This window comes from Schistocerca cancellata, chromosome 9 (assembly GCF_023864275.1).
Source record: "Schistocerca cancellata isolate TAMUIC-IGC-003103 chromosome 9, iqSchCanc2.1, whole genome shotgun sequence".
Classification (NCBI taxonomy): Eukaryota; Metazoa; Arthropoda; class Insecta; order Orthoptera; family Acrididae; genus Schistocerca; species Schistocerca cancellata.
This window is the reverse complement of record NC_064634.1, coordinates 216,754,789-216,780,120: the sequence shown is the minus strand read 5'-3', so window position 1 is coordinate 216,780,120 and position 25,332 is coordinate 216,754,789. Positions and strand designations below refer to the sequence as shown.

The 25,332-nt window shown below is 41.5% G+C and overlaps 1 protein-coding gene and 1 non-coding gene across 2 annotated transcripts in view; one reads left to right on the top strand and one right to left on the bottom strand.

Annotated features, from left to right (window-relative positions):
* Window positions 1-24,526, bottom strand: part of LOC126101294 (endocuticle structural glycoprotein SgAbd-5-like) — a 32,783-nt gene extending 8,257 nt beyond the window's left edge. Inside the window, exons 1-2 of the mRNA XM_049911974.1 lie at window positions 24,512-24,526; window positions 19,062-19,180 (exon numbers count right to left, since the gene is read on the bottom strand). Coding sequence (XP_049767931.1) covers window positions 19,062-19,180; window positions 24,512-24,526 — 134 coding nt within the window. The remainder of the gene's footprint in view (window positions 1-19,061; window positions 19,181-24,511) is intronic.
* Trnas-cga (transfer RNA serine (anticodon CGA)) lies at window positions 14,391-14,465 on the top strand. Its single transcript has one exon. It is a non-coding gene; the product is annotated as a tRNA-Ser (tRNA).
* Window positions 24,527-25,332: the final 806 nt, after the last annotated feature.

Below are 25,332 nucleotides of genomic sequence, written 5' to 3'. Positions count from 1 at the left end.
ATGAGTATGTGCCAAGCAAGATCGTAAGAGATGGAAAAGAGCCACCGTGGTACAACAACCGAGTTAGGAAACTGCTGCGGAAGCAAATGGAACTTCACAGCAAACATAAACATAGCCAAAGCCTTGCACACAAACAAAAATTACGCGAAGCGTAATGTAGTGTGAGGAGGGCTATGCGAGAGGCGTTCAATGAATTCGAAAGTAAAGTTCTATGTACTGACTTGGCAGAAAATCCTAAGAAATTTTGGTCTTATGTCAAAGCGGTAGGTGGATCAAAACAAAATGTACAGACACTCTGTGACCAAAATGGTACTGAAACAGAGGATGACAGACTAAAGGCCGAAATACTAAATGTCTTTTTCCAAAGCTGTTTCACAGAGGAAGACTGCACTGTAGTTCCTTCTCTAGATTGTCGCACAGATGACAAAATGGTAGATATCGAAATAGACGACAGAGGGATAGAGAAACAATTAAAATCGCTCAAAAGAGGAAAGGCCGCTGGACCTGATCGGATACCAGTTCGATTTTACACAGAGTACGCGAAGGAACTTGCGCCTCTTCTTGCAGCGGTGTACCGTAGATCTCTAGAAGAGCGTAGCGATCCAAAGGATTGGAAAAGGGCACAGGTCATCCCCGTTTTTAAGAAGGGACGTCGAACAGATGTGCAGAACTATAGACCTATATCTATAACGTCGATCAGTTGTAGAATTTTGGAACACGTATTATGTTCGAGTATAATGACTTTTCTGGAAACTAGAAATCTACTTTGTAGGAATCAGCATGGGTTTCGAAAAAGACGGTCGTGTGAAACCCAGCTCGCGCTATTCGTCCACGAGACTAAGAGAGCCATAGACACGGTTTCACAGGTAGATGCCGTGTTTCTTGACTTCCGTAAGGCGTTCGATACAGTTCCCCACAGTCGTTTAATGAACAAAGTAAGAGCATATAGACTATCAGACCAATTGTGTGATTGGATTGAAGAGTTCCTAGATAACAGAACGCAGCATGTCATTCTCAATGGAGAGAAGTCTTCCGAAGTAAGAGTGATTTCAGGTGTGCCGCAGGGGAGTGTCATAGGACCGTTGCTATTCACAACATACATAAATGATCTTGTGGATAACATCGGAAGTTCACTGAGGCTATTTGCAGATGATGCTGTGATGTATCGAGAGGTGGTAACAATGGAAAATTGTACTGAAATGCAGGAGGATCTGCAGCGAATTGACGCATGGTGCAGGGAATGGCAATTGAATCTCAATGTAGACAAGTGTAATGTGCTGCGAATACATAGCTACAAAATAGCAGGTCAGCAACTGGAAGCAGTTAATTCCATAAATTATCTGGGAGTACGCATTAGGAGTGATTTAAAATGGAATGATCATATAAAGTTGATCGTCGGTAAAGCAGATGCCAGATTGAGATTCATTGGATGAATCCTAAGGAAATGCAATCCGAAAACAAAGGAAGTAGGTTACAGTACGCTTGTTCGCCCAGTGCTTGAATACTGCTCTACAGTGTGGGATCCGTACCAGATAGGGTAGATAGAAGAGATAGAGAAGATCCAACGGAGAGCAGCGCGCTTCGTTACAGGATCATTTAGTAATCGCGAAAGCGTTACGGAGATGATAGATAGACTCCAGTGGAAGACTCTGCAGGAGAGACGCTCAGTAGGACGGTACGGGCTTTTGTTAAAGTTTCGAGAACATACCTTCACCGAAGAGTCAAGTAGTATATTACTCCCTCCTACGTATATCTCCCGAAGAGACCATGAGGATCAAATCAGAGAGAATAGAGCCCACACAGAAGCGTACCGACAATCCTTCTTTCCACGAACAATACGAGACTGGAATAGAAGGGACAACCGATAGAGGTAGTCAGGGTACCCTCTGCCACACACCGTCAGGTGGCTTGCAGAGTATGGATGTAGATGTAGATGTAGAAATGGTGGTACCACCTAAGCTGCGGGAAGAAGTTCTAAAACAATGCTAATGATCACACGTTGTCTGGTCGTGGTGGATACAGAACAACAAATCGAAGGATATTGGGGAAGTACTGGCGCAAAAGATGTGGATAAGTATGTGAAGAGCTGTGTGCGGTGTGTGCAGTGTACAGACTTGACTCATAAGCAACTACGCTGCAGAGAATGCCAGAAGCTCCAAAACAGTTTTATCTGTTTGACAAGGATGTGTTAGGACCGTTTAAGCGAACTCACGTGGAGAATCATTTTGTGCCTGACAAAGTCTGTTCATTTCTTTCGGTACATCGAAATAACACATATGCTGCATGTGCAAGCAATTACAGTCGCATAGATAATGGTCAATAGGTGGCTACTGATGTTTGGAGTCCTGACAACGGTAATAACAGATCAGGGGACGAATTTCCTATCAGTCTTGATGAAGGAATTATGTCATTCATTACATGTGGGGAAATTAAGAACTAGTCCACCTCACCTTCAGTGAATGGAAGGACGAAATGGGTGCATTGGTGAATTGCAACGATTCTGAGTTACTATGTGATGTCTCCCTATAATGACTAGGACACACATCTTTCATTTATAGTGTGTGTGTGTGTGTGGACACGGGCGGGTGTGCGCGTGTGTTTGTGTGTGTGTGTGTGTGTGTTGTACAGTTCAAAGGTTCGGTTGATATGATTAAGGCAAAGAGGCAAGGTCAGGGAGCTGGTCGTCGGTTTGCGAGAACAGTGAGAGAGATATAGAAACGAATACAGGGAGAGTCTGGCAGAAGCTGTCAAATGTGCGGGAAGTTTACTGCAGTATGGAGTGGGCAAGTGGGTAATGTCGTCTAGCATGTCCCCATTGGAAGCCTGCTACTGTTTTGAGGCGCCCTGGGGTCAATCCCAGAGACTGTAAGAATAGAACTGGAGAAAAAAGTAAAAAGAAGGAAGCAGAAGAGTACGCTGGAAAGCGTAAATGAACCTAAATGATTATCTGTTTTATGTGAGGGGTAGTGGGAGTTGTATCTTAAGCATTAATGTATGAATTTTGTGTGTAATAAGGGTTCTTTAGTTTACTTTTGTGAAAAATGCTGATCAATGACAGCAGATTTCTTAGAATGATTGCAGTCCCTGTTTTCAGTTTATTGTACATCAAGAACTGGGACGGGAAGGATGCTAGTTCTGCTGATGCTGTACCTCTTCACCTGGGGCATAGCGTGGGCACTACGGTACGATTTTCTGGGAGTTCTGTTTGCCAGTAAAGAGAACTTGACGGCTTTTAGTCACCAATGAACACTCAGTTTAGCGTTTAATGCATGGCAATTCCGGGGTGAGAGGAAGAGACTGGATGAGGTACTTTCCGATTTGAGACGTGTAGTCTAGAACAAGGGAATACTTGGGAAAGTTTTTGAGGAGTACAAGAAATAGTATAAAGCTTAAGAGCAGCTGGGATGGCAGATGTAGCAAATAGTGGAGGCAGTGTGGCGTTTCCTATGACAGCAGAGAAGAATGTAGGGGGAAGTAGTTTGAAATGTAGGGGGAAGTAGTTTGAAGACTGTATGTAGAACGGTATATGATGGTGACGTAAGCGAACTGAACGCGACAGTGGAGGCAATGAAGGTGCTGGTAGAGGATAATAAGACAGAGGACTAATGGCATACTATGCAGATCCAGACTTTGGAGAGCAGAATGCGTCTGTTGAACCACCCCTTTCCTTGGGGCATCGATTCGCACACATTTCGCAACCGAAAGCTATATTTACAAGTGCGATTATGTTCTCCACAAGCTGTGACACTCCTGCAACTTCCTGGTCGATTCGTTCCTTCTTTGAGAACATCATGGGCTTACACATCACTGAGCATCATCGCATCCCTCTCGAGTATAGTGCGACCATAATTATTGCTCTTGTGTACAGTTTGGAACCATAAGAATCCGTTCATAGGCATACGACGAAATATGAAGGTGATCCGAAGCAGGAAGGAGTGCTTATGCACTTTCCGCCATCCTTTGGGGGAGGGGGGGGGGGCGGGGAGTAACATTGACACACTCGTAAATAAGACCCAGATCATCCTTGTGAGGCCCATTCAGTTCGGCAACACCCCATTTTTATCGATAATTTTATAAATGTACCTGTACTCAGAGAACCGCTGAAATGTGTAACGGAACTGAAATGATGGTGGGCTGACAGTAATTTGGAGCCCGTGCGTCGGAAACGGGCGCGCTTGTGTGAGACTGCCAGGGAGTGCACCCTGATGCCATCTATTGGCGAAACTGGGAATTAGCGCGGCCTGTCAGACAATGCACTAAGCTCTCAGAGTCAAATGTATCCTTTTCTTGGTAATTATAAGTTATTACTGTATAATTTAATGTTGTAAAGCGCTAGTAGTAAATTATTATGACTTGTATGGACTCCAGGGTAGTAAATATAAATATTCTTAAATACTAAATGATTTCGGTAAAAAGGTGGTAGGGGAACGCCCCCACTCTTGGTGATACGAGCGTAGCTAGGGGTAGCTGGAGACACAGGGACTGAACAATGAGATGGCCTGGGGAGTGTTGACGTGATCGGACGTGCGTAACTGTGCTCACGCAAAAGTGATTGTGCAACAGAGAAGAGGCGAATATCGTCGCCTTTTTGGAGTAAAACGCGACGAATGGTTGTTGAAGCCGCCTCTATGCCACTGGGGCTGATTGTAAGAGTTCCTGCGCCCAGATTTTATGGCGGACGTGCAGTAGCTTATACGAGTGCTACAGCTCGTAGTTCCAGCCGCCATTAAGGGCATGAGGCATGAAGAGCTGTGTTAGCCACATGCATCTCACCACCAGCACCGACACGTCTACCCAAGGCAAGACTGCTTGCGATTGTTAACTCGAACTTTGTATACATGTAAAAGGAGAATACCAGTTTTTATGCAAGTGCAGAGGACAGAATATAGTAATGAGTAAAATTATGACGCATGTTGTTCATTGTAAAGTGTAGTAACCTCAAACATAGTATAGTGAAATCAGACTGAGGCCACCATCGCCTCTTTCATTTACAATTCTTTTGGTTGTAGAATACTTTAGCGTATAAGAATGTTGAAAAGAGCACACACCAGAATGAGTCGCCTATTTACAGTTACTTAAAATTTTCTGAGCAACCTTTCAAGTAAAGTCACTTAACTAATTCTGTATCAATGGTCCAAAGAGTAATATCCAAAATCATTATATAAGTTGAAGGATAGAATTTTGTTAACCGAAGTTGCATAACCTGTCTTGGTAGTAATTACCAAGCCAACTCACAGAAATTGAGAGAGTATTTGCTTTGTAGAATCATCTAGAATGATCAGAAATAGTAATATTCAGAATTAAGTTTAAATTCAACTCAAGCCATTTCACTTTGAAACTAGCCCAAAAATTGATTTATTCTTTTGCTCCTTCAGAGCTGGCGACCGTAGTTATAAGTATTTTCAGGAGGATTCGACGGTAAGTCTGCTGCTCTCGTCGTGCTGATAGGATTATCCACTGCTGCTAGCAGTGGTGATTGGATACATAAGCTCACTACCAAGTTAAGTGGGTCAGGTAGGCAGTGTTACCGACTGAACTGTAGGGCACTGTAGGCCGTGGATCGAACCCGTTCAATCATCACAGCTCTTAGGGAAATAGTCCGGTTAGGAGTGTACTATTCATTAGGTAAATACTGGCGAGTAACGGTCAAAAATGTATACGCAAGTGAATTTAGCAAGGTCCACGTAGCACCTAGTTAATGTGGTGCAATGGCGAGGGTAGGAGTGGAGTAAAAGTGAGCTGAGCTTGTGGCAGCTGTGCTGGATTCAAATATTAACTACGTGAATTCACTACTGCCTCTTACCATTGGGACTGAGCTATTTACAGTTAAAATACGTAGCAGTAAGCGCAAAGGCGTGACAGCTACAAGTCCGTATTGGTTTTATACATACGGAATTGGGAAGTGGGTCATTCCGTCAGTGGAGGGGGTTAAAACAACCGAGTCAGTGGAGAACATACCCCATTTACTGATGGAAAGATTCAGCGGTTCGGTCGCAAGTGGGTCTCGCAACTTGCAAGCAGACACATTCTTAAAAATCTCAGTAAAAGTGGTCGGATGCCTGGGAGTGTGTTATCAAAGTGGGGGGTCTTAGAGGAACTCTTTGCCGTTTTATTTACACATTTGTCAATGTCACACTCCCATATGATCAAGCTACAAGGGGGGAGGGGGGAACAAAAGCAGGCTCAAATATGGTAATTGGATGTCTCTATAGGCCGCTGGCTCAGCAGATGTGGCAGAACACCTGAAGGAAAATTTGGAAAATATTTCGAGTACATTTCCTGACCATGTTAAAGTTTTGGGTGAAGATTTTAATTTACCAGATATAGACAGGGAGACGCAAACGTTTATAGCGGGTGGCAGGGACAAAGAATCCAGTGAAATTTTTTCAACTGCATTATCTGAAAACTACCATGAGCAGTTAAACAGAGAACAGACTCGTGGCGACCCGACCGGAGTGGCCGTGCGGTTCTAGGCGCTACAGTCTGGAACCGAGCGACCGGTACGATCGCAGGTTCGAATCCTGTCTCGGGCATGGATGTGTGTGATGTCCTTAGGTTAGTTAGGTTTAATTAGTTCTAAGTTCTCGGCGACTGATGACCTAAGAAGTTAAGTCGCGTAGTACTCAGAGCCATTTGAACTATTTTTGAACCTTCTGGTGACAAACAGACCCGAAATATTTGAAACACTTAACGCAGAACTGGGAATCAGCGATCATAAAGCGATTACAGCATCGGTGATTTCAGCCGTAAATAGAAATATTAAAAAAGGTAGGAAGATTTTTCTGTTTAGCAAAAGTGACAAAAAGCAGATTACAGAGTACCTGACGGCTCAACACAAAAGTTTTGTCTCAAGTACAGATAGTGTTGAGGATCAGTGGACAAAGTTCAAAACCGTCGCACAATATGTATTAGATGAGTATGTACCAAGCAAGATCGTAAGAGATGGAAAAGAGCCACCGTGGTACAACAACCGAGTTAGAAAACTGCTACGGAAGCAAATGGAACTGCACAGCAAACATAAACATAGTTAAAGCCTAGCAGACAAACAAAAATTACACGAAGCGTAATGTAGTGTGAGGGGGGCTATGCGAGAGGCGTTCAACGAATTCGAAAGTAAAGTACTATACGCTGATTTGGCAGAAAATCCTAAGAAATTTTTGTCTGATGTCAAAGCGGTAGGTGGATCAAAACAAGATGTACGGACACTCTGTGACCAAAATGGTACTGAAACAGAGGATGACAGATTAAAGGCCGAAATACTAAATGTCTTTTTCCAAAGCTTTTTCACAGTGGAAGACTGCACTGTGGTTCCTTCTCTAGATTGTCGCACTGATGACAAAATGGTAGATATCAAAATAGATGACAGAGGGATAGAAAAACAATTAAAATCGCTCAAAAGAAAAAAGGCCGTTGGACCTGATGGGATACCAGCTTAATTTTACACAGATGTGTATTTCTAACGGCGATCAGTTGTAGAATTTTGGAACACGTATTATGTTCGAGTATAATGACTTTTCTGGAGATCAGAAATCTACTCAGTAGGAATCAGCATGGCTTTCGAAAAAGACGATCGTGTTATACCCAGCTCGCGCTTTTCGTCCATGAGAGTCAGAGGGCCATAGACACGGGTTCCCAGGTAGATGCCATGTTTCTTGACTTCCGCAAGGCGTTCGATACAGTTCCCCACATTCGTTTAAGGAACGAAGTAAGAGCATATGGACTATCAGACCAATAGTGTGATTGGATTGAAGAGTTCCTAGATAACAAAACGCAGCATATCATTCTCAATAGAGAGTAGTCTTCCGAAGTAAGAGTGATTCCAGGTGTGCCGCAGGGGAGTGTTGTAACCGTTACTATTCACAATATATATAAATGACCTTGTGGATAACATAGGAAGTTCACTGAGGCGTTTTGCGGATGATGCTGTAGTTCATCGAGAGGCTGTAACAATGGAAAATTGTACTGAAATGTAGGAGGATCTGCAAAGAATTGACGCATGGTGCAGGGAATGGAATTGAATCTCAATGTAGACAAGTGTAATGTACTGCGAATACATAGAAAGAAAGATCCTTTATCATTTATCTACAATTTAGCAGGTCAGCAACTGGAAGCAGTTAATTCCATAAATTATCTGGGAGTAGGCATTAGGAGTGATTTAAAATGGAATGATCATATAAAGTTGATGGTCGGTAAAGCAGATGCCTGACTGAGATTCACTGGAAGAATCCTAAGGAAATGCAGTCCGAAAACAAAGGAAGTAGGTTACAGTACACTTGTTCGCCCACTGCTTGAATAATGCTCACCGGTGTGGGATCTGTACCAGAATTTTGGTGAAGTATTGTGCCAATGTGACATCATTAACCAACATTACAAATCACATAAATTTCTAAAGTCTGGTCTTTCTCGACATTCGTCAACATCTCACTCGTTGAAGGATCGTCGAAAAAAATGGTTCAAATGGCTCTGAGCTCTATGGGACTCAACTTCTGAGGTCATCAGTCCCCTAGAACTTAGAACTACTTAAACCTAACTAACCTAAGGACATCACACATATCCATGCCATCCAGCGACCTTAGCGGTCGCTCGGTTCCAGACTGAAGCGACCAGAACCGCTAGGCCACTCCAGCCGGCAAGCATCGTCGAGCTCGACGGTCAAGTCGCAGAATGCATCGTTTTTCCACCCTTACAGAACCAAATTTCTGGTTTACGAGGTTTCGAAAAACTGATGCTTTACTTGTGGTGCGTAGTGTATTCACAGAGGAGCAGACCCAGCAGACCATCCTGCGGACCGTCCAGCAGACTGTTCCACCAATAATACAGATGCTGATAGACTTCACTCCTAGTGCGTGAAAGAGAAATTGTATCTGACAGATTTTGAAAGAATATAAGACCACGATTTAAGCAATAGATGTTTTCAAATTATGAAGGGCATATGATTTACAGAATGTGTAGAGTGTAGCAGCACAGAGTGTAAGTAGGCTGTTTATGTATTCTTATTGGCAACGTTACGTAGCGCTCTGTGTGCTAGTTTGCATTGTTGTCTGCCATTGTAATGTTGGGCAGCTGGATGTGAACAGCGTGTAGCGATGGGCAGTTGGAGGTGAGCCGCCAGCAGTGGTGGATGTGGTGCCTTCCTCTCAGCATATTGGTCTCAAACTACACAAGACCGAGTAAAACAGAGCATCATAATGATGAAACATTTCGAACAATCTGAATTTTCCAGTCTTGTGAAATATTTTGAAGACATGTTGCATAAGAATCAGTATCTTTCAAACCCATACTGCCCCTCAGAACTCATCCGCATTTGCTTAATCAAATTACCTGAACATTTACGGCATATTATTTTAGCAGGACGTTGCAAAGACGACATTGAAGCTTTCAAGGGACTGTTACAAGAACTGGAAATTGACACTGACAATCGCGGAATGCGAAAACAGGAGTACAACAATTACAGGTCACATCTGTCACAATTCCACGATGACAGAAATAATACACGACAAGGCTATTCTCATAACGTAAATCGTGACCAAAACAGACACCACCCGTATGACAACCATTGGCAGAGTAGTAATAATTACAGGGAAAGATCACCTCTCCGCGGTAATGACTATCACAGAGACAATCAGAGAAACAGACAATATGGGAACCAAAATAATTATTATCAAGGGAGACAGAATAACTTTAGATGCAACGGTCCAGCGCGCAGTTACGACTCAGGGAGAAATTCTCCACCACATGACCGACAAGAAAGAAACTATGGAATCTACCGACATGACGATAGACGATATGATAGTAACGACAGAACTGAACTGCATCAGAACTGGCGAGATTCAAACAGAGCAGGGTATTCTCGTCACGGTGAATTTGTAGAAGTTAGGTCTCCAAATCCCAATAACAATGCGCGCCAACAAAGAAACAGACAATGACTCACACTGCAGGCAGCCACTTGCGCCCGCTGGCTCAGAGAAAAATAACATAGACGCTAACCTTGAGAAATATTCCAGTATTCTTTACCGACGTATACCACATGATAATTGTGTTAAAGTTGAAACTCTGCATACTAGGAAGAGCAAAGGGCTACACCACATTTCACATGTGAAACCATTTATTGAAAGATAATCTGCTTTTTAACTTTGTCTTTGCCATATACCTTTTCACTTTGCAGTGCTAGTAGACTTTGTCAGACTTAGAATCTGTTAATATGCAACAATGTTTGAAGTCAAATATCCAGTCAAGAACCAAGAGAACTTATTTAAACAGAAATTACGAATGCATTGTTATTGCGAACAGACGACACAGTGTTATCGTGTGTGTACATTCTTGCTTGTTAGTTGCACGATTACGTAACGACTATAAGGCTCACATACTTAGAACATTTACCAGTACTGCTAATGAGATTTTAATGCAACATTTTGGTGTACTTGAAAATACATTCTGAATTAAAGTACTTTCTGAGAGATACCAGATGACACAGTGGTTAGTTTATTTGACAGCTACAAGATTATATCACGACGTTACTAATGAGTGACAATTTACAATGTTGCTCTTGCGGTGTATCTGTTTTATAACTGCACAGTTTTTCCTGTATTATTCTGGAAAGTAAAACATGTTTTAGTAGTAACTTTTGTGCTATAGCTACAAGGAGACAGCCTTTTCCGTAGGACAACAATACGTTACAGCACAGTACTTTCTTTATCACGGCAATAAGCGTAATAACTAAGATATCTATACCCAAAGCATTTCACTGCACATGTTTCTGTTGGTCATAGTATATGGACAATATGTGAGAAGTAGGGACTGATAGTGTTTGCACGTGTGTTAATAATTAAGCAAGGGACTGGATAACAGCATTGCTGGTTCTAAGGACAATTCCAAAAACTTTGTGAATGCACAAGTGGTGGTTTATGGACTTGCTATATTCTCCGCAAGACTCTTCGATGGTGAATGTGCACCTGCACAGTCGCAACAGATGGCTGCTGGCCGTCTCTACATGGACTACAGTGGGTTTTCATCTTTGATGGCCCACCAATACCATTATTTGTACAAGGACTGCAGTGGGTCTGCGCCTCTGGTGGCCCACCAATACCATACTCTCTACCAGGACTACAGTGGGTCTGCTCTGCGATGACCTACCTACCAATATTCTTCAAAACGTCGAATGACTCTGCTGTGGGTTTGCTCTGTTGTGGACCATTACCTGTCAGCATGTCAAGAGTCAGCACTGTCGTTCCGTTGGAAGGACAACACTACTTCTTCAAGACTGCATGGAAATCCACTACTTCTGTGTGCAATTCTTTTACTAATGAGACTTTGTGAAAAAAAACTGTAATTACTATTATGATGAATGATCAGGACTGTCTTTATGGACTGTGAGAAAATTTTAGCTTTTGACCAACATTGTATCAATAAGTGTGTGCATTCGATATCTTTGTTATTGTAATTATGAAAAATTTTATCAAATCATTATTGGCCACTGCCCAAAACAATTTGTAAAATATTTTGTGGATAGCATGGGGGCTATGTAAGTAGGCTGTTTATGTATTCTTATTGGCAACGTTACGTAGCGCTCTGTGTGCTAGTTTGCATTGTTGTCTGCCATTGTAGTGTTGGGCAGCTGGATGTGAACAGCGCGTAGCGATGGGCAGTTGGAGGTGAGCCGCCAGCAGTGGTGGATGTGGGGAGAGAGATGGCGGAGTTTTGTAATTTGTTATACTGTATATTATGAACTGCTATGTATATTATGGTTTTTAAACACTATTAAGGTAAATACATTGTTTGTTCTCTATTAAAATCTTTCATTTGCTAACTATGCTTATCAGTAGTTAGTGCCTTCCGTAGTTTGAATCTTTTATTTAGCTGGCAGTAGTGGCGCTCGCTGTTTTGCAGTAGTTCGAGTAACGATGATTTTTGTGAGGTAAGTGATTTGTGAAAGTTATAGATTAATGTTAGTCAGGGCCATTCTTTTGTAGGGAATTTTGAAAGTCAGATTGCGTTGCGCTAAAAATATTGTGTGTCAGTTTAAGCACAGTCTTGTATAAATTTTTCTAAGGGGACGTTTCAAGAGTGATGAAAGATCTCAAGGAACTAAGAGACTGTTAAGAAAGGTAGATGCAAGCAATTGAATATCGTAAGGGTTAAAGTCAAATGCGGAGTATGGGTATTGAAAATTGTGCTGCCAAATTTTTTGAAGGAGGAACTTGCGGTGTAGATGACGCATAGTGGGAAACCATTCCTAAGGGAGACGTGAGAGTCTAGGTCTTCTACGTTGAGGGGAACAATGTAGTGCCGCTAAAAGACTAAGAGTAAAATTTGTGAAAAGATGCAGTGGAACATTGCTTAGCCACCAATGAATGGTGAGCGCGGCGTAATTGGGTTAAGACGACAAGCACTTGAAATTTTTGCAGGATGGACTAGCCTTCCTCGGTATAACTTACCATCACAGTGGTAACACATGGCGTAAACTAGGCAATGCCCCATCATCGGAATTTCCGTGGTGTTGCTGAATATGTTGGCAGAAGTGGCACTATGGCATAAGAAATGTGTTGCAGTTGGGTATCAGTAATCATTTATCTTGCAACAGAGCCTTTCGCAGCCCAGCAGTACTGCCAGGATACAGGGATATGCCAAACGGGGAGGTGGCATGGAGCCACTAGCCGCAACTACTGTTTTAAGACCCCGCCTCTGTACTATACCCATCGCTGGAGTTGATGGTACATTGCTGTGGGCTTGCTGGTCCACTCCAGCAGCCACCAGACTCCTGTGAGAAAACAGTGGGTCACACCCCATGCACAGCAATTGCCTTCTGACAAGATGGTGGGAGCACGTCTTGCAACGCATCTTGGCCAGCTGGGTGTGGTCATTCATCCAAGAGATGCTACCTCTGCAAGATTCCGCTATGCACTGATGATATCAGGGCAGTGGCTCACGAAACGTAGTGCAAGTCTGGCATCGGGAACAGACTTCAGCAAAGCAGAACGCCAACATGGGGTGCAGCCTGCTGAACAGACGGTGGCCGCCGGCTGACTATAAACAGGTCTAATTCTATGGGGCAGCGGCGCGATTCTTTCCGACCACGCCGCAGCATCAATGTATCAATTGGAAATAAAGCATTTCGGCAGTCGTTTCTTACTGGGACTCCTGTGCCTGCCATCCAACCTCACAACATGGCCAGTTACTTGTGAACGTAGTCGCCCGTAGAGTCGGCTATATTACGCTGTACTTCAGTGTCCTTTACCATGATCACTTATTTGACACGACTCATGGACATTATGTACTCTACAAGGTTTGTCTCAACAGTATACACGAGCGACGCTAATGCACTCTGGCTGCTCTTGTACGTATCACATAGACTATTCATTGACATACTCACCAAAGTTGCACTAACATCCGACCGAGTCTTCAAGGTGCTTCATCTTTTTTGTAAGGCAATGTATATTAAGATCTAAAACATGTTACTGAGGTAAGGTGCACATTTCGCTCTAGACAGGAGCACGTAGATAAACTGTGGCTCAAGTTTACGAGCATAGTTAACCAAGCACTTGATAAATTTGTGCCTAGAAGAGCAGACCTTGACAGTAAGGATTCTGCGTGGTGTAGAGTAAAGAATGTTCTACAGCAACCAACCAGGTCGTAACTGTGTAAAACAAAGCATAGGCCTCTAGATAGTGAGATGCGGAATGAATTATATTTGGCTGTCAAGAGGCTAATTCGTGAAGCCTTACGTTAGCAGAATATTATCAAAAGATCTGACACAAAACTCAAAGAAGCCTTAGTGAAACTGATTATAACAAAATAAAAGCAGAAATGTGAAACACCGTTTTCCAATTATATTTTGCAAAATAAAATCTAGGAGTACTGCCCCAATTATCGCACAGTTTCAATGATGAGTGATACTAATATCTGTGTCAGTACTGTTGGAAAATAACTGAAAATGTAAAACTGAAGAGACCTAGGCCCCGATAAAATCCCTGTCAGATTCTATACCAGCTCAGCCCCTGTTTTCATCACAATGTACGGTGGTACCCGTGGAACAAAAAACCGTGCCAGATATTTGGAACAAAGCGTAAAGTCACACCCATCTGCAAGAATGGTAGCAGAAGTCTCCAGAATGAGATTTTCACTCTGCAGCGGAGTGTGCGCTGATATGAAACTTCCTGGCAGATAAAAACTGTGTGCCGGGCCGAGACAAGAACTCGGGGCCTTTGCCTTTCGCGGGCAAGTGCTCTACCAACTGAGCTACCCATGCACGACTCACGCCCTGTCCTCACAGCTTTACTTCTGCCAGTACCTCGTCTCCTACCTTCCAAACTTTACCGAAGCTTCTGTAAAGTTTGGAAGGTAGGAGACGAGGTACTGGCAGAAGTAAAGCTGTGAAGACGGAGCGTGAGTCGTGCTTGGGTAGCTCAGTTGGTAGAGCATTTGCCCGCGAAAGGCAAAGGTCCCGAGTTCGAGTCTCGGCCCGGCACACAGTTTTAATCTGCCAGGAAGTTTGGTAGCAGAAGTGATCAACAAAACTACCGTCCAGTGTTCACGAAATTTATTTGTTATTCTAGAATTTTACAATACATTGTGAGTACAAACGTAATGAGGTATGTTGAACAGAATGGCCTATCTCTTGCCAACCATCATGGATTCTTAAAACATCACTCATCTGGAACCCAATTCGCTTTTCTCACATGACACATTGAAAGCCGCTGATCAAGGGCGTCAGGCCGATGGAGTATCGTTTTCATTTTTGGAAAAAATTTGACTCAGCAGCCTCTAGGCTTACGAATATTATCGGAAGTCCTACCGCATGTGGTATAAACCTAAAGTTGTGAGGGGATTGAGGTTTTCTGATGGGGATGACGCAGCATGTTATTTTGGATGTGGAGCTATCGATTGAAGTAGAGGTGGTTTCAGGTGTGCTAACTGTTCCTGTTCCGTATTAATGACTTTAATAGTAACCTGAGACTATTGGCAGGTGAAGTGCTTACTTTCAATGACGTACTGCCTGAAAGTATCTGAATAAATATTCATTCACGCCTTGACAATATTTCAAAGCAGAGATAATCAACGTGTTATAAATGTTCAGAAATCTATAATTCTGCAATTCACGAAATGGAAAAGAAACAACATATTGCCATATGACTACAAAATCAATGATTCATAACTGTAAACTGTCAACGCTTGCATGGGGGTAAAAATATGAGTCACCAGGTTCGAACGGAAACCCACTTTGGCTTCTCAAAAAGTACTCTACAGCACTGGCACTTACCTAGCTCGCATTTATCGCGAATGTCTCGCCCCTACGCAAGTCCGAAGAGACTGGAATAAAACGGAGGTGACTCCTGTGTATAGGAAGGGCAAAAGGACGAACGCCCAAAATTAGAGACCAATAAGCTTAACATCGATTTGCTGCAGAATCCTTGAACATACTCTCAGTTCAAATATAATAAACTTTCTTGAGACTGACAAGCAGGGTTTTAGAAAGTATCGCTCTTGAGAAACTCAGCTTGCTCTTTCTCACATGATACACTGCGAGCGACGGATGAACGACAACAAGGAGCTTCCATATTTCTAGATTTTCAGAAATCGTCTGACACAGTGTCCCATTGTAGGCTATTAGAGAGGTACGAATATATAGAATAGGCTCACAGGCATGTAAGTGGCTCGAGTGTTTCTTACGTTGTAGAACCCAATATGTTGTCTTCGATGGCGAGTGTTCATCAGAGACAAGGGTGTCGTTAGAAGTGGCCCAGGGAAGTGTGATAGGACCGATATTCTTCTCTATGTACACAAATGATTTGGCGGCCAGGGTGGAAGGAATTTGCGGTTGTTTTCTGATGATGTTGCGGTGTATGGTAAGGTGTCGAAGTTAAGTGACTGTAGATGGATACAAGATGACTTAGACAACATTTCTAGTTAGTGTAATGAATGGCAGCTAGCTTCAAATGTATAAAAATGTAAGTGAATGAGGATGAGTGGGAAAAACAAGTGCGTAATGTCCGTACACAGCATTAGTAGCGTCCTGCTTGACACAGCCACGCTATTTAAATATCTCGGGCGTAACGTTGCAAAGTGACATGAAATAAAACGTGCATGTGAGGATTGTGCTAAGAAATGTAAATGGTAGACTCTGGTTTATTGGGAGAATTGTAGGAAAGTACGGTTCATCAATAAAGGAGACAGAATATAAAACGCTAGTGCAAGAAGTGGTGTAGTGGTGAGAATCTGGAAGCAGTTCGTGAGACCTGCGGTTCAAATCTCCATGTGGCCATCCAGATTCAGGTTTACCCACTATTTTAATATATATGCCTTAAGTTAGATGTCGGGATGGTTCTTTTGAAAGGGAAGGGCTATTTCACTTCCATATACTTCCCAAACCGGAGCTTCTGCTCCGCCTCTAATTACCTCGTCGCCGACGGGAAATTAGGCAATAATCTTACGTTTTGGCAACGAGAACTCTATTGGGTGACCACAGTTGCAGTGTATCCTTTTTTGTTATTCTCAACTGACATTCAAAATCGGTGTACGGTTTCCTACAGTTAAAGGTAAAGTCGGGCTTTTGGAAGAGTCCTAAAGGCGAATTGCAACTGGTAGTTACTTTTCTTCTTAGCCTTTTCTCTCTTTACCCAATTATGCTTCGGACTGAACAGAAGCGTAATTGGATGTGGTTTAATGACGAATCTATTAGCGTGTTGCGATCTTTGCGGGTAGTGATTACTCAACAGGAGCGCAAATGTGGGTCGAGGTGCGGAAAGGTCGCTGCGGTAGACCACCGGATCGTGCTACTCCCAAGAGCGACTGTGATGTAACACTGGAGTCACTAAACAATCTGACGATTGAGTAATGACAGCCTTACAGTATACCGTACTCCTGAATGATGACTCGGAATAAACCGAAAGTAGAACGAAAGGATGAAAGTACTGTTGATATGCTTTTGTCAAAAATGGTGAGGTAGTGACTGTGTAAAAATAAAGGTTAAATCATCTCTTGATGTTACAGAAAATAATAAAAGACTGATAATAAGACCTTAAAGAAAGTAAAAAGTTTTACTCGTGAGCAAAGTAAAGCGCTGCTAAAAAAGGTCTACTTGTGAGCTAAATGAAATGTTATTAAAATAGATGAGGGTTACGTCCAAGAGCGGCATTTAGTGAATAAAAGTTCATGCCTTGATAAACTAGGGTTTTATGAAAAATCTGGAAATTATTTACGTGCAACAAAGCGTACATTTCTTTCCTTATTCATTGCACTAGATGAGCCCGTCTTCTATAAGACAATCTTAACTTTTTAGAACCATAAAATGTGACAATTATTTCAATAATATTTGGATTAGTGTTACGTAAAAGACAAAAAAAAATCAGGAAAAGTTCATGTCTCCAAGGATCAGCGATCAATATTGATAACTCGATTTCTAAAACGAGGTGAAAATTTAATAATCATAGGGAATAGGAACACTGTGGTAGGGGAAGGAAGGAACTGCAGACTGAGTTACTGGAGAACGTGGACTCAGCTGTAGTAAATGGGGCGGGAATAAGGGAAAGTAGAATCCTGCAGTACATTTCAGCTGGTAATAGGATGAGAACGGATAAAGGAAACGGAAAAGTTACGTGAGAAACTGGGTTTGATAATAAAACGAGAGAGCCGTAAACCTCAATGAGTTCTGCAACAAATTTCAGCTAACAGCAACAAATACATAGTTCAAAAGAGACAAGAAGACGAGGTCCACCTGAGAAAGAACTGTATATACTGCAGCATACAAAGTTGATTACATGTCAACATGACATACATTCCAAAATGTTATACTGGTTTGTAGGGCGTAATGAGCAGCTGATACAGACTCAGATCACAATTTAATAATGGTGACGGGTAGGTTGATGATTGAGAGATTTGTCAGGAGGAATCAAAGTTTAGTGATGTGGCATAGTGCGCTTCTGAGGAATAATGATGTGTTTTGAAGCTCTCTAAAAATACTGCGGTAGTGATTACTACAGTACTTAGTTCACGTGAATATAAATGGACGACTCCAAAAAAAATTGTAGAAGTTAGTACAAGGAAGGTAGATATAAACAAAAAATTCGGTATGTGATTATATCACTTGATTGACAAAAGAGGAAGGTAAGAGATTCTGGGGATTGATGGTTGCATGGAAACGGAGAAAACTGCGTAATGCTAAGGCTTTAGATTAGCATTCTGTACGTGAGAGCATCACATCTGTATCTGACCACTTACATTTATATCTCCCGTGGTCACCTTCTAAAACTACATGTCTATCATCCTTTTTCCAAAAAACTTAGTCCCCAATAATTGGGAAACCTTACCTCCGACGGGGAGTTGCAACACACTTAATTTTATCGGTATACGGAAAGCTAGAGAGATGTGTCATCATGACGGAGCAACTGGGAGTGGGAGGACAGATCTTGTTGCAAAGCTGCAACGAAACTCCAACATCTATTTTTAGATATTTGTGTAGTGTCTTATAAAAGTTCACACGAAAATGGACAACTATTATAATATCCGAAAAACCTCATGCCCTTTTCGAGAAGTGATCAAATGCCAACAATCGATTTCCTTACATAAATTACGTACGTTACGTAACTTAAGCATATTAGTACAACTTCAAAAGAACACTTTGCAGTCCTCCAGATTACACGACTTAATCTTGGGCGTACCGTATAGGAAATGTGAAACAATTAATTGTCAAAAGGAGAACAGCATCAGGCATAACCTAGACTCAATAATTCACAAAAGCAGTAATGTATTTTGCCCTCTGTGTTTAAACTGGTTTCTAAAAACGATTGTTAGAAGAGTGTAAATCAGTATACTCATAGCTGGTAGACGTTTTTGTATTTGGCCGTATAATCTGAGAAGCTCTTTCTGACTAACCACAATGAATATGTTAGTAACATTGTATCTCTAAAAGCGAATGCGTCAGAAACTATCAATAGTTGCTCTACCTTTGCGGCAGACTACTGAGCTTACGTCCATTTTAACAAGTAATCGTAGGAAATCCTTTATTTAAGTGTATTAGCGTCAAGTGTGATAATGAGTACCTTGGGTATAACATATTAGTGACGTACCTCCAGTGCCACGGTTCAACTCCATTGAAGTCATTCTCCAGTACAATAATGGTAGCGTCTCTCGGATTCAACTGCGGTGCTGCTAGAACAGCATTCAGGAACGCAGTAACAAGCAAAATCTGTAAAATAGGTACAACACAAATGTTAACAACACGAGAAACTCAAAACATCTCTAAAACACTTGCTCCCCCTTCCTTTCCAACCTCTCTCTCTCTCTCTCTCTCTCTCTTTTACTCTCTACACACACACACACACACACACACACACACACACACACATACATACATATATATATATATATATATATATATATATATATATATATATATCACAGAAAGTGAGTATAAAAGCTACAAACACATTCAAAATCACACTTACTTGTGTAAGTACACTGACATTGAGGCCCAGTTTTTCGGGACAACAACAGTAATGTGATAAACGAATGGTATAGTGAACCATAACTGGGCTTTCCTTTTCTTCTCTCCCTTTGATGGACCAGACTGCTGCTAAGAGACATTATAGTTTTTCTTTCTTTTAATTCGATTACTTTAGTGATCTATCTCAGTAAGAATTAATTCTACACTGATGTCCGACTGTAAATTTCAAGGGATTCCCCACTGTTGTTTAACGCATACCTTGAAGAGACTATTGCTAAAGGCTTAGATGGAAAAGGAGGAATATGTATTGGTGGAAAGAGAATAGAATTTATCAGATTTGCTGATGATATGGTATTAGTGGCAGAAAGTGAGCGGACAGTGAATAACATGATGAAAGATCTGAATGAAGCTTGTGTGGAATATGGGATGCAAATAAACACATCAGAAACAAAGAGTATGGTCATCAGTACAAGACGCAGACTGTCCAATATTAAAACAGGACCATCTACCATCAGCCAAGTAAGTGAATTTAAATATCTTGGAAGCATAATAACTGAAGACTTGAGATGTCACCAGGAGGTGAAAACTCGAATTGCCATAGCGAGGGAGGCATTCAACAGAAAGAGGAGGTGGCAAATTAGATAAACGATTAAGTAAAAGGCTTGGCAAATGTTTTGCCTGGAGTGTTGCACTATATGGGGCAGAAACATAGACGCTGAAACGAGAAGATGAAAAAAAGGTTAGAAGCATTTGAGATGTGGATGTGGAGGAGAATGGAGAGAATAAGCTGGATGGAAAGAGTGAGTAATGAAAGAGTATTGGAAAAGGTTGTTGAGAGAAGATGTCTGCTGAAGGTTGTAAGAGGGAGGAAAAAGAACTGGTTGGGACATTCATTGAGATGGGAGTGCTTGTTAGCAAATGCTTTGGAAGGACTGGTTTGTGGGGGAAGACTGAGAGGAAGATGGAGATACAAGATGGTACACGACATAAAGGGAAGAGGAAATTATGCAGACCTGAAGAGGATGGCAGAAGACTTGACAGCCTGGACAACTACCATGTGAAAACCTGCCTTTTGGCAAAACACTGATGATTATTGTACGTAGATGAAAAACACATGCGTGTGAAACGCAGTAACAAGTATTAATGTAGCAAATCAAGAACTGCCAAAGTTAAGTAAGTACCTCTAAGACAGTTCGCACGATGTGCAAAAGTATCTGTCATTCCCACCTTAAGTGAAGCTTATGCCTGTAGCAGTTTTGTCCGTTGTAACAGTAAAAAGTAATTCATAGTAGCGTCCAGGAATAGAGAACAGCAGTTAATCTTTGTATGCGAAATTCTTCAGTGTCCTCCACAAAAAAATAAATTCTGTGCTCTTTTTGTTTTCGTGATTTTAACAACTGCTGAGGAAGAGCTCTCCGATTTGGAGTAATCAATTAGTCCTTAAAAACCCTGAAGAATTTGACACCGAAAAAGTCACACAACATAGCTTTCTAATGAGATTTCTTAACTGGCCTATAAATTATTCTTTATAGCAACAATCATGGCAATGAGAGGTCTAATATTACTCAATCGTTTGATGGAAATCTGGTTGACAAAAATATTTGCTAGAACTGAGTCTTTTTTCCATGACGCTGTTTCTTCTTAGAAATAAACTGTTTCGCTTCTACATATTATCTAATTCCCTCCATTTGGGTAGTAAGAAGCTGTACTACAGAATTTCATGATCTACACAGCAGTGTGCAAAGAATAACGTATGGAAACATCCCTGTCAAAAATTCAGCACCATCATGGCTGACACGGGCATAACTAACGGCTAACAGAGCTGTGACGTTTTATATGTTAAATGAGAAAGTTCATTCCATAAGCAGAATTTATCACCATACCACTATGCACAACACATTAAATTAGACTAGCATAACTCTTGAGCTGAAAAGCAGGTTGCATTTGTTTCAGTTTACAGAGTGTGTTTCTGAATTCCTGTTGCAGGTGTCCAGGGCTTTTAGAGGAGACTTAGAGACTTAGTAGAGAAAGTTTCCAACACACGTCTGCAAATGCACCTTTTCGGTATAATGTGATTATGAAGTGGAAACACGAAGACACTACCACAACTAAACCTAAACGAGGTTGCCGTTCTTGTAAGACATCATGTACTGGTTGAAGAAACCATCCGTGAGTTACAAAGTGCTGCCTGTAGTCCAACGACCGCAGTGCTTGTGCTTAAGTAGTTAAAAAGGATGTGGTACAATCAGCTAATTACAAGCCACACACTTGTGTAGTCAGTGCTAAACCACACTTGATTTTGTGTGAAGAGCGACACCACTAGTCAGTGGATGACTGAAAACGAATGATTTTGATTGGTAAATCACGTTGTACCCTGTAGAAATACGATGGAAGGATTTGGATTTGTCCAATACCTGGCGAACGTTATCCACCTTCATGTGCAATGCCAGCAGGGAAGTATAGAGAAGGTGGTGACAGAATATAGGAGTATTTTTCGCGGTTAGGGTGTGGTTTCCTTATTGTACTTAAGGAAAAAATACATACAGAAGGATATGAACACGCAGCACTGTGTGCTACGTTCATTATAGGAAATGTTCGGAGATGATATCTATTGTATCGCCACGACAATCCACACCATCGTAAAGCAGCATCTGTGAGGCAGTGATACGTGGACAACAACATTCCTTGAATGGACTGGCCTGCCCAGAGTCCCGATCTTGAAGAATTCTGGGATACGTTACAACGTCGTGTTGGCTCCAGACGCCAGCCTCCAACATCAGTACCTCCTCTGGATTTTGCTGTTGATGAACAATGCCCTTCCACTCCTCTACATACATTCAGAACTTGGTTGAAAGTGTCCACAGGGGAGTTATAGCCTTCACATCCCATACTGCTGTCCACTAATTGTGTCTGGATACTTTCCGTCAGATAGTAAGTGAATTCTTTAATTATGAGCCTCTATTTCTCAGTCATTAAAAGCGATTCATATCAAACTAATTAGAGATGAGAGCTACATACGCAGTTCAGTGAGCAGTAAGGTAAATGTAACCATAATGCGAACATTTGTTTGTGCATTGAAGAGCATTACTGGAGGTTGTAAACTATTGCCTTCATCTGGTATTTGAACCGTCCTACGTCACCAGTTTTTGGCGAAGCTACAGTTTATCGTAAACTGCAAACCACGGTATCTTGATATTTGTCATAGTAACAAATCATTTCCAGACTTGGGAATAGCGCTAAGTGGCAGAAAAATTCCTAGAATCTGAAGAAGTTTAAATCCTGGACATTATCAGTCCAATAATAACCCGGTTGGCCATCGAACTTCCGTCGAAATTAGCTTAGAGCACAGTTGCACATTACCAACGTACTGTGGTAGCGAGGAAGGTGATACAATTATATTTCATAGGCATCGCTATGTACCGATCCATAATTAGCAAATAACCTGCGTTCAGAAGACGGGGAAATATAGGAATCTATCATACGACGTCAAAGATACGTGGAAATTTATGTCTTCATTAACCCAGTGTTAATTCAGGATATCTGCATTGTCTCAAAAGAAACTGTGAATAACTTTTATGACCAAAGCTTTATCCTCTGCTCTGACAGCGACTGCAGAAGGTAGTTGTGCAGAAAACGTACGGAAGAGTTCGTTCTGCTCTCGGTTAACATCAACTGACTTGACAATACTAATAGAGTGTTGCTTACATTGATATCATTACGTCAGTGTCGCCTAAAAGGAATAGCCAATAAATAACAATGAAGGTACACTATCTGTTAAAAATCTTCTATGAGGTGAAAGGAGTTGGCAGCTACTAAGTAAGCCAGCAAATAATTTGGTAGTGGAATTGTTCAAGAATGTGTAGGCTTTAAATTCTATTGCTTTATTTAAAATGGCCGTCTAAAGAGAATACAGATGTGCTAGCATTTCTGTGCAACATTATCACCGGTGGAAACAGAATATTAAACGTATTGCGAGTTTCTTGCAACGAAAGTAAGATACCCCAGAATACAATACTATAGGACAATACTGATTATAAAAATATTGGAGGCTTAATTTCTCTATACAGCTCACATTTATACAAAATAACGACATGAATAGATGAAGTAGTTTCTTTATACGACTCTGGAAGACACATATTAGAGTGACTTAACAACAAAGACGAACCCTCCTCATAATCTTGACACGAGAATTTTCATGATACCAATTTGTTTACAGTTAATACTTACAATGTCTTCTGTTGCTGGTCGTTTATAGATATTGGTTACAACACCATCAGTAAAAATTGCTGAAGCTGCATCTTGTATATTAAATAGGTGTTTTGCATATATGGTGGATAGGTAGAACGGAACCTGGTGGATATTCATTAATGAATCTCATCACACACAAAGATGTCCCCTGTTGTCCCATGTCTACACTTACGAATTACGTAGCAACGTCTATTTTATTCTTTTCACTAACTATACGTGAACAATCTGGTAATTACATAATGAAACTGAGATAGTAATTCAAACAAAATTCTGCAGTATCCCAGTCAATCGGTATTGGGAACGTTACGCAATCAGTTGTCAAATTCATGATATTTTTAGTACAACATGCTTATACATTATAATGTCTTTGATAGGTCTCAAAAAATAAACGAATAGCATAAAATAGAAAAGAATTTAATAAAAGCAATTTGTCTTACTATGATATATGAAACTTTTAAAAATTTGTTACGTGAATATTTACAAGTAACTGGTGTTCCCAGTCTACAGATATAATAAAGGACAGGCCTCTGCTAAGATACTTATGGCAGTAACAGCAGCGGATACAGTTTAGAGGCCGGTCGGAGTGGCCGAGCGGTTCTCGGCGATTCAGTCTGGAACCGCGCTACCGCTACGGTCGCAGGTTCGAATCCTGCCTCGGGCATGGATGTGTGTTAGGTTAGGTAGGTTTAATTAGTTCTAAGTTCTAGTGGACTAATGACCTCAGATGTTAAGTCGCATAGTGCTCAGAGCCATTTGAACCATTTTTGAACAGTTTAGATAACGATGTTTACTACAAAAGAACCAGAATATACTTTGGGGCCTCACCCTTCTGACGGCCATTTCTGCTGGACGTACCTGGAGGACTAGTACCCTACGGTGCACGCGCCGCTATTATATAAGGTCTTCTTAGGTCGTCCGCCCCCCCCCCCCCCCCCACCACCACTCACCGCTGTTGAGGCAGTGGCCGTGCTAGTTACCTCCAAGACGCTGTTCCCAAAACTTGCTTCAAATTGCTCACGCTAAATATGCTGCGTTATTAGCCGGCTCTTCGCTTTATTATAGTCCTAGTGCTGGGACCAGATGATCCTGCCACTCCCCAGATGCGTGGAAAATTGAGGTTTTCTGCTTTCAAATGTTAAATCGAAGAGCTGAAATATCACGACAGACGAGCTCGAGAAAGGCGACAGCATGTATTTGTGCTTAGGCAACAACAAGCACAGTAATTTTAGAAACTTACTGCAAGCGTACGTACAATTTGTGTCACTACTGGGTGCCGTCTGCCTACTTGTGGCTCAACAAATGAATAACTAGGCATCTGGTAAGAGGAGGCATTGCAAGGGGAGTGACGGTTAAAACAAAGTTTTTGAAAACGCCCACGAGTTGCATTTTGTATTTCTTATTCACCGGTTTCGCTCTTCCAATGAACAAGACCATCATCAGAATATATAGTTTAAAGTTGGCTGACAGCATTAAACATTGCGTATAAAGTTGACTGACAGCTCTAAATATTAATTGGCAGTACTATAGTACTTGAACTTACGTTTAAAGTACAGTAGTAAACGACGACATTCACATCGCTGCCAGTTCTTTTAGTTTTAAGTTCCATTTGTTACAATACATATGCTTATTTTCGTAGATTCGGTATA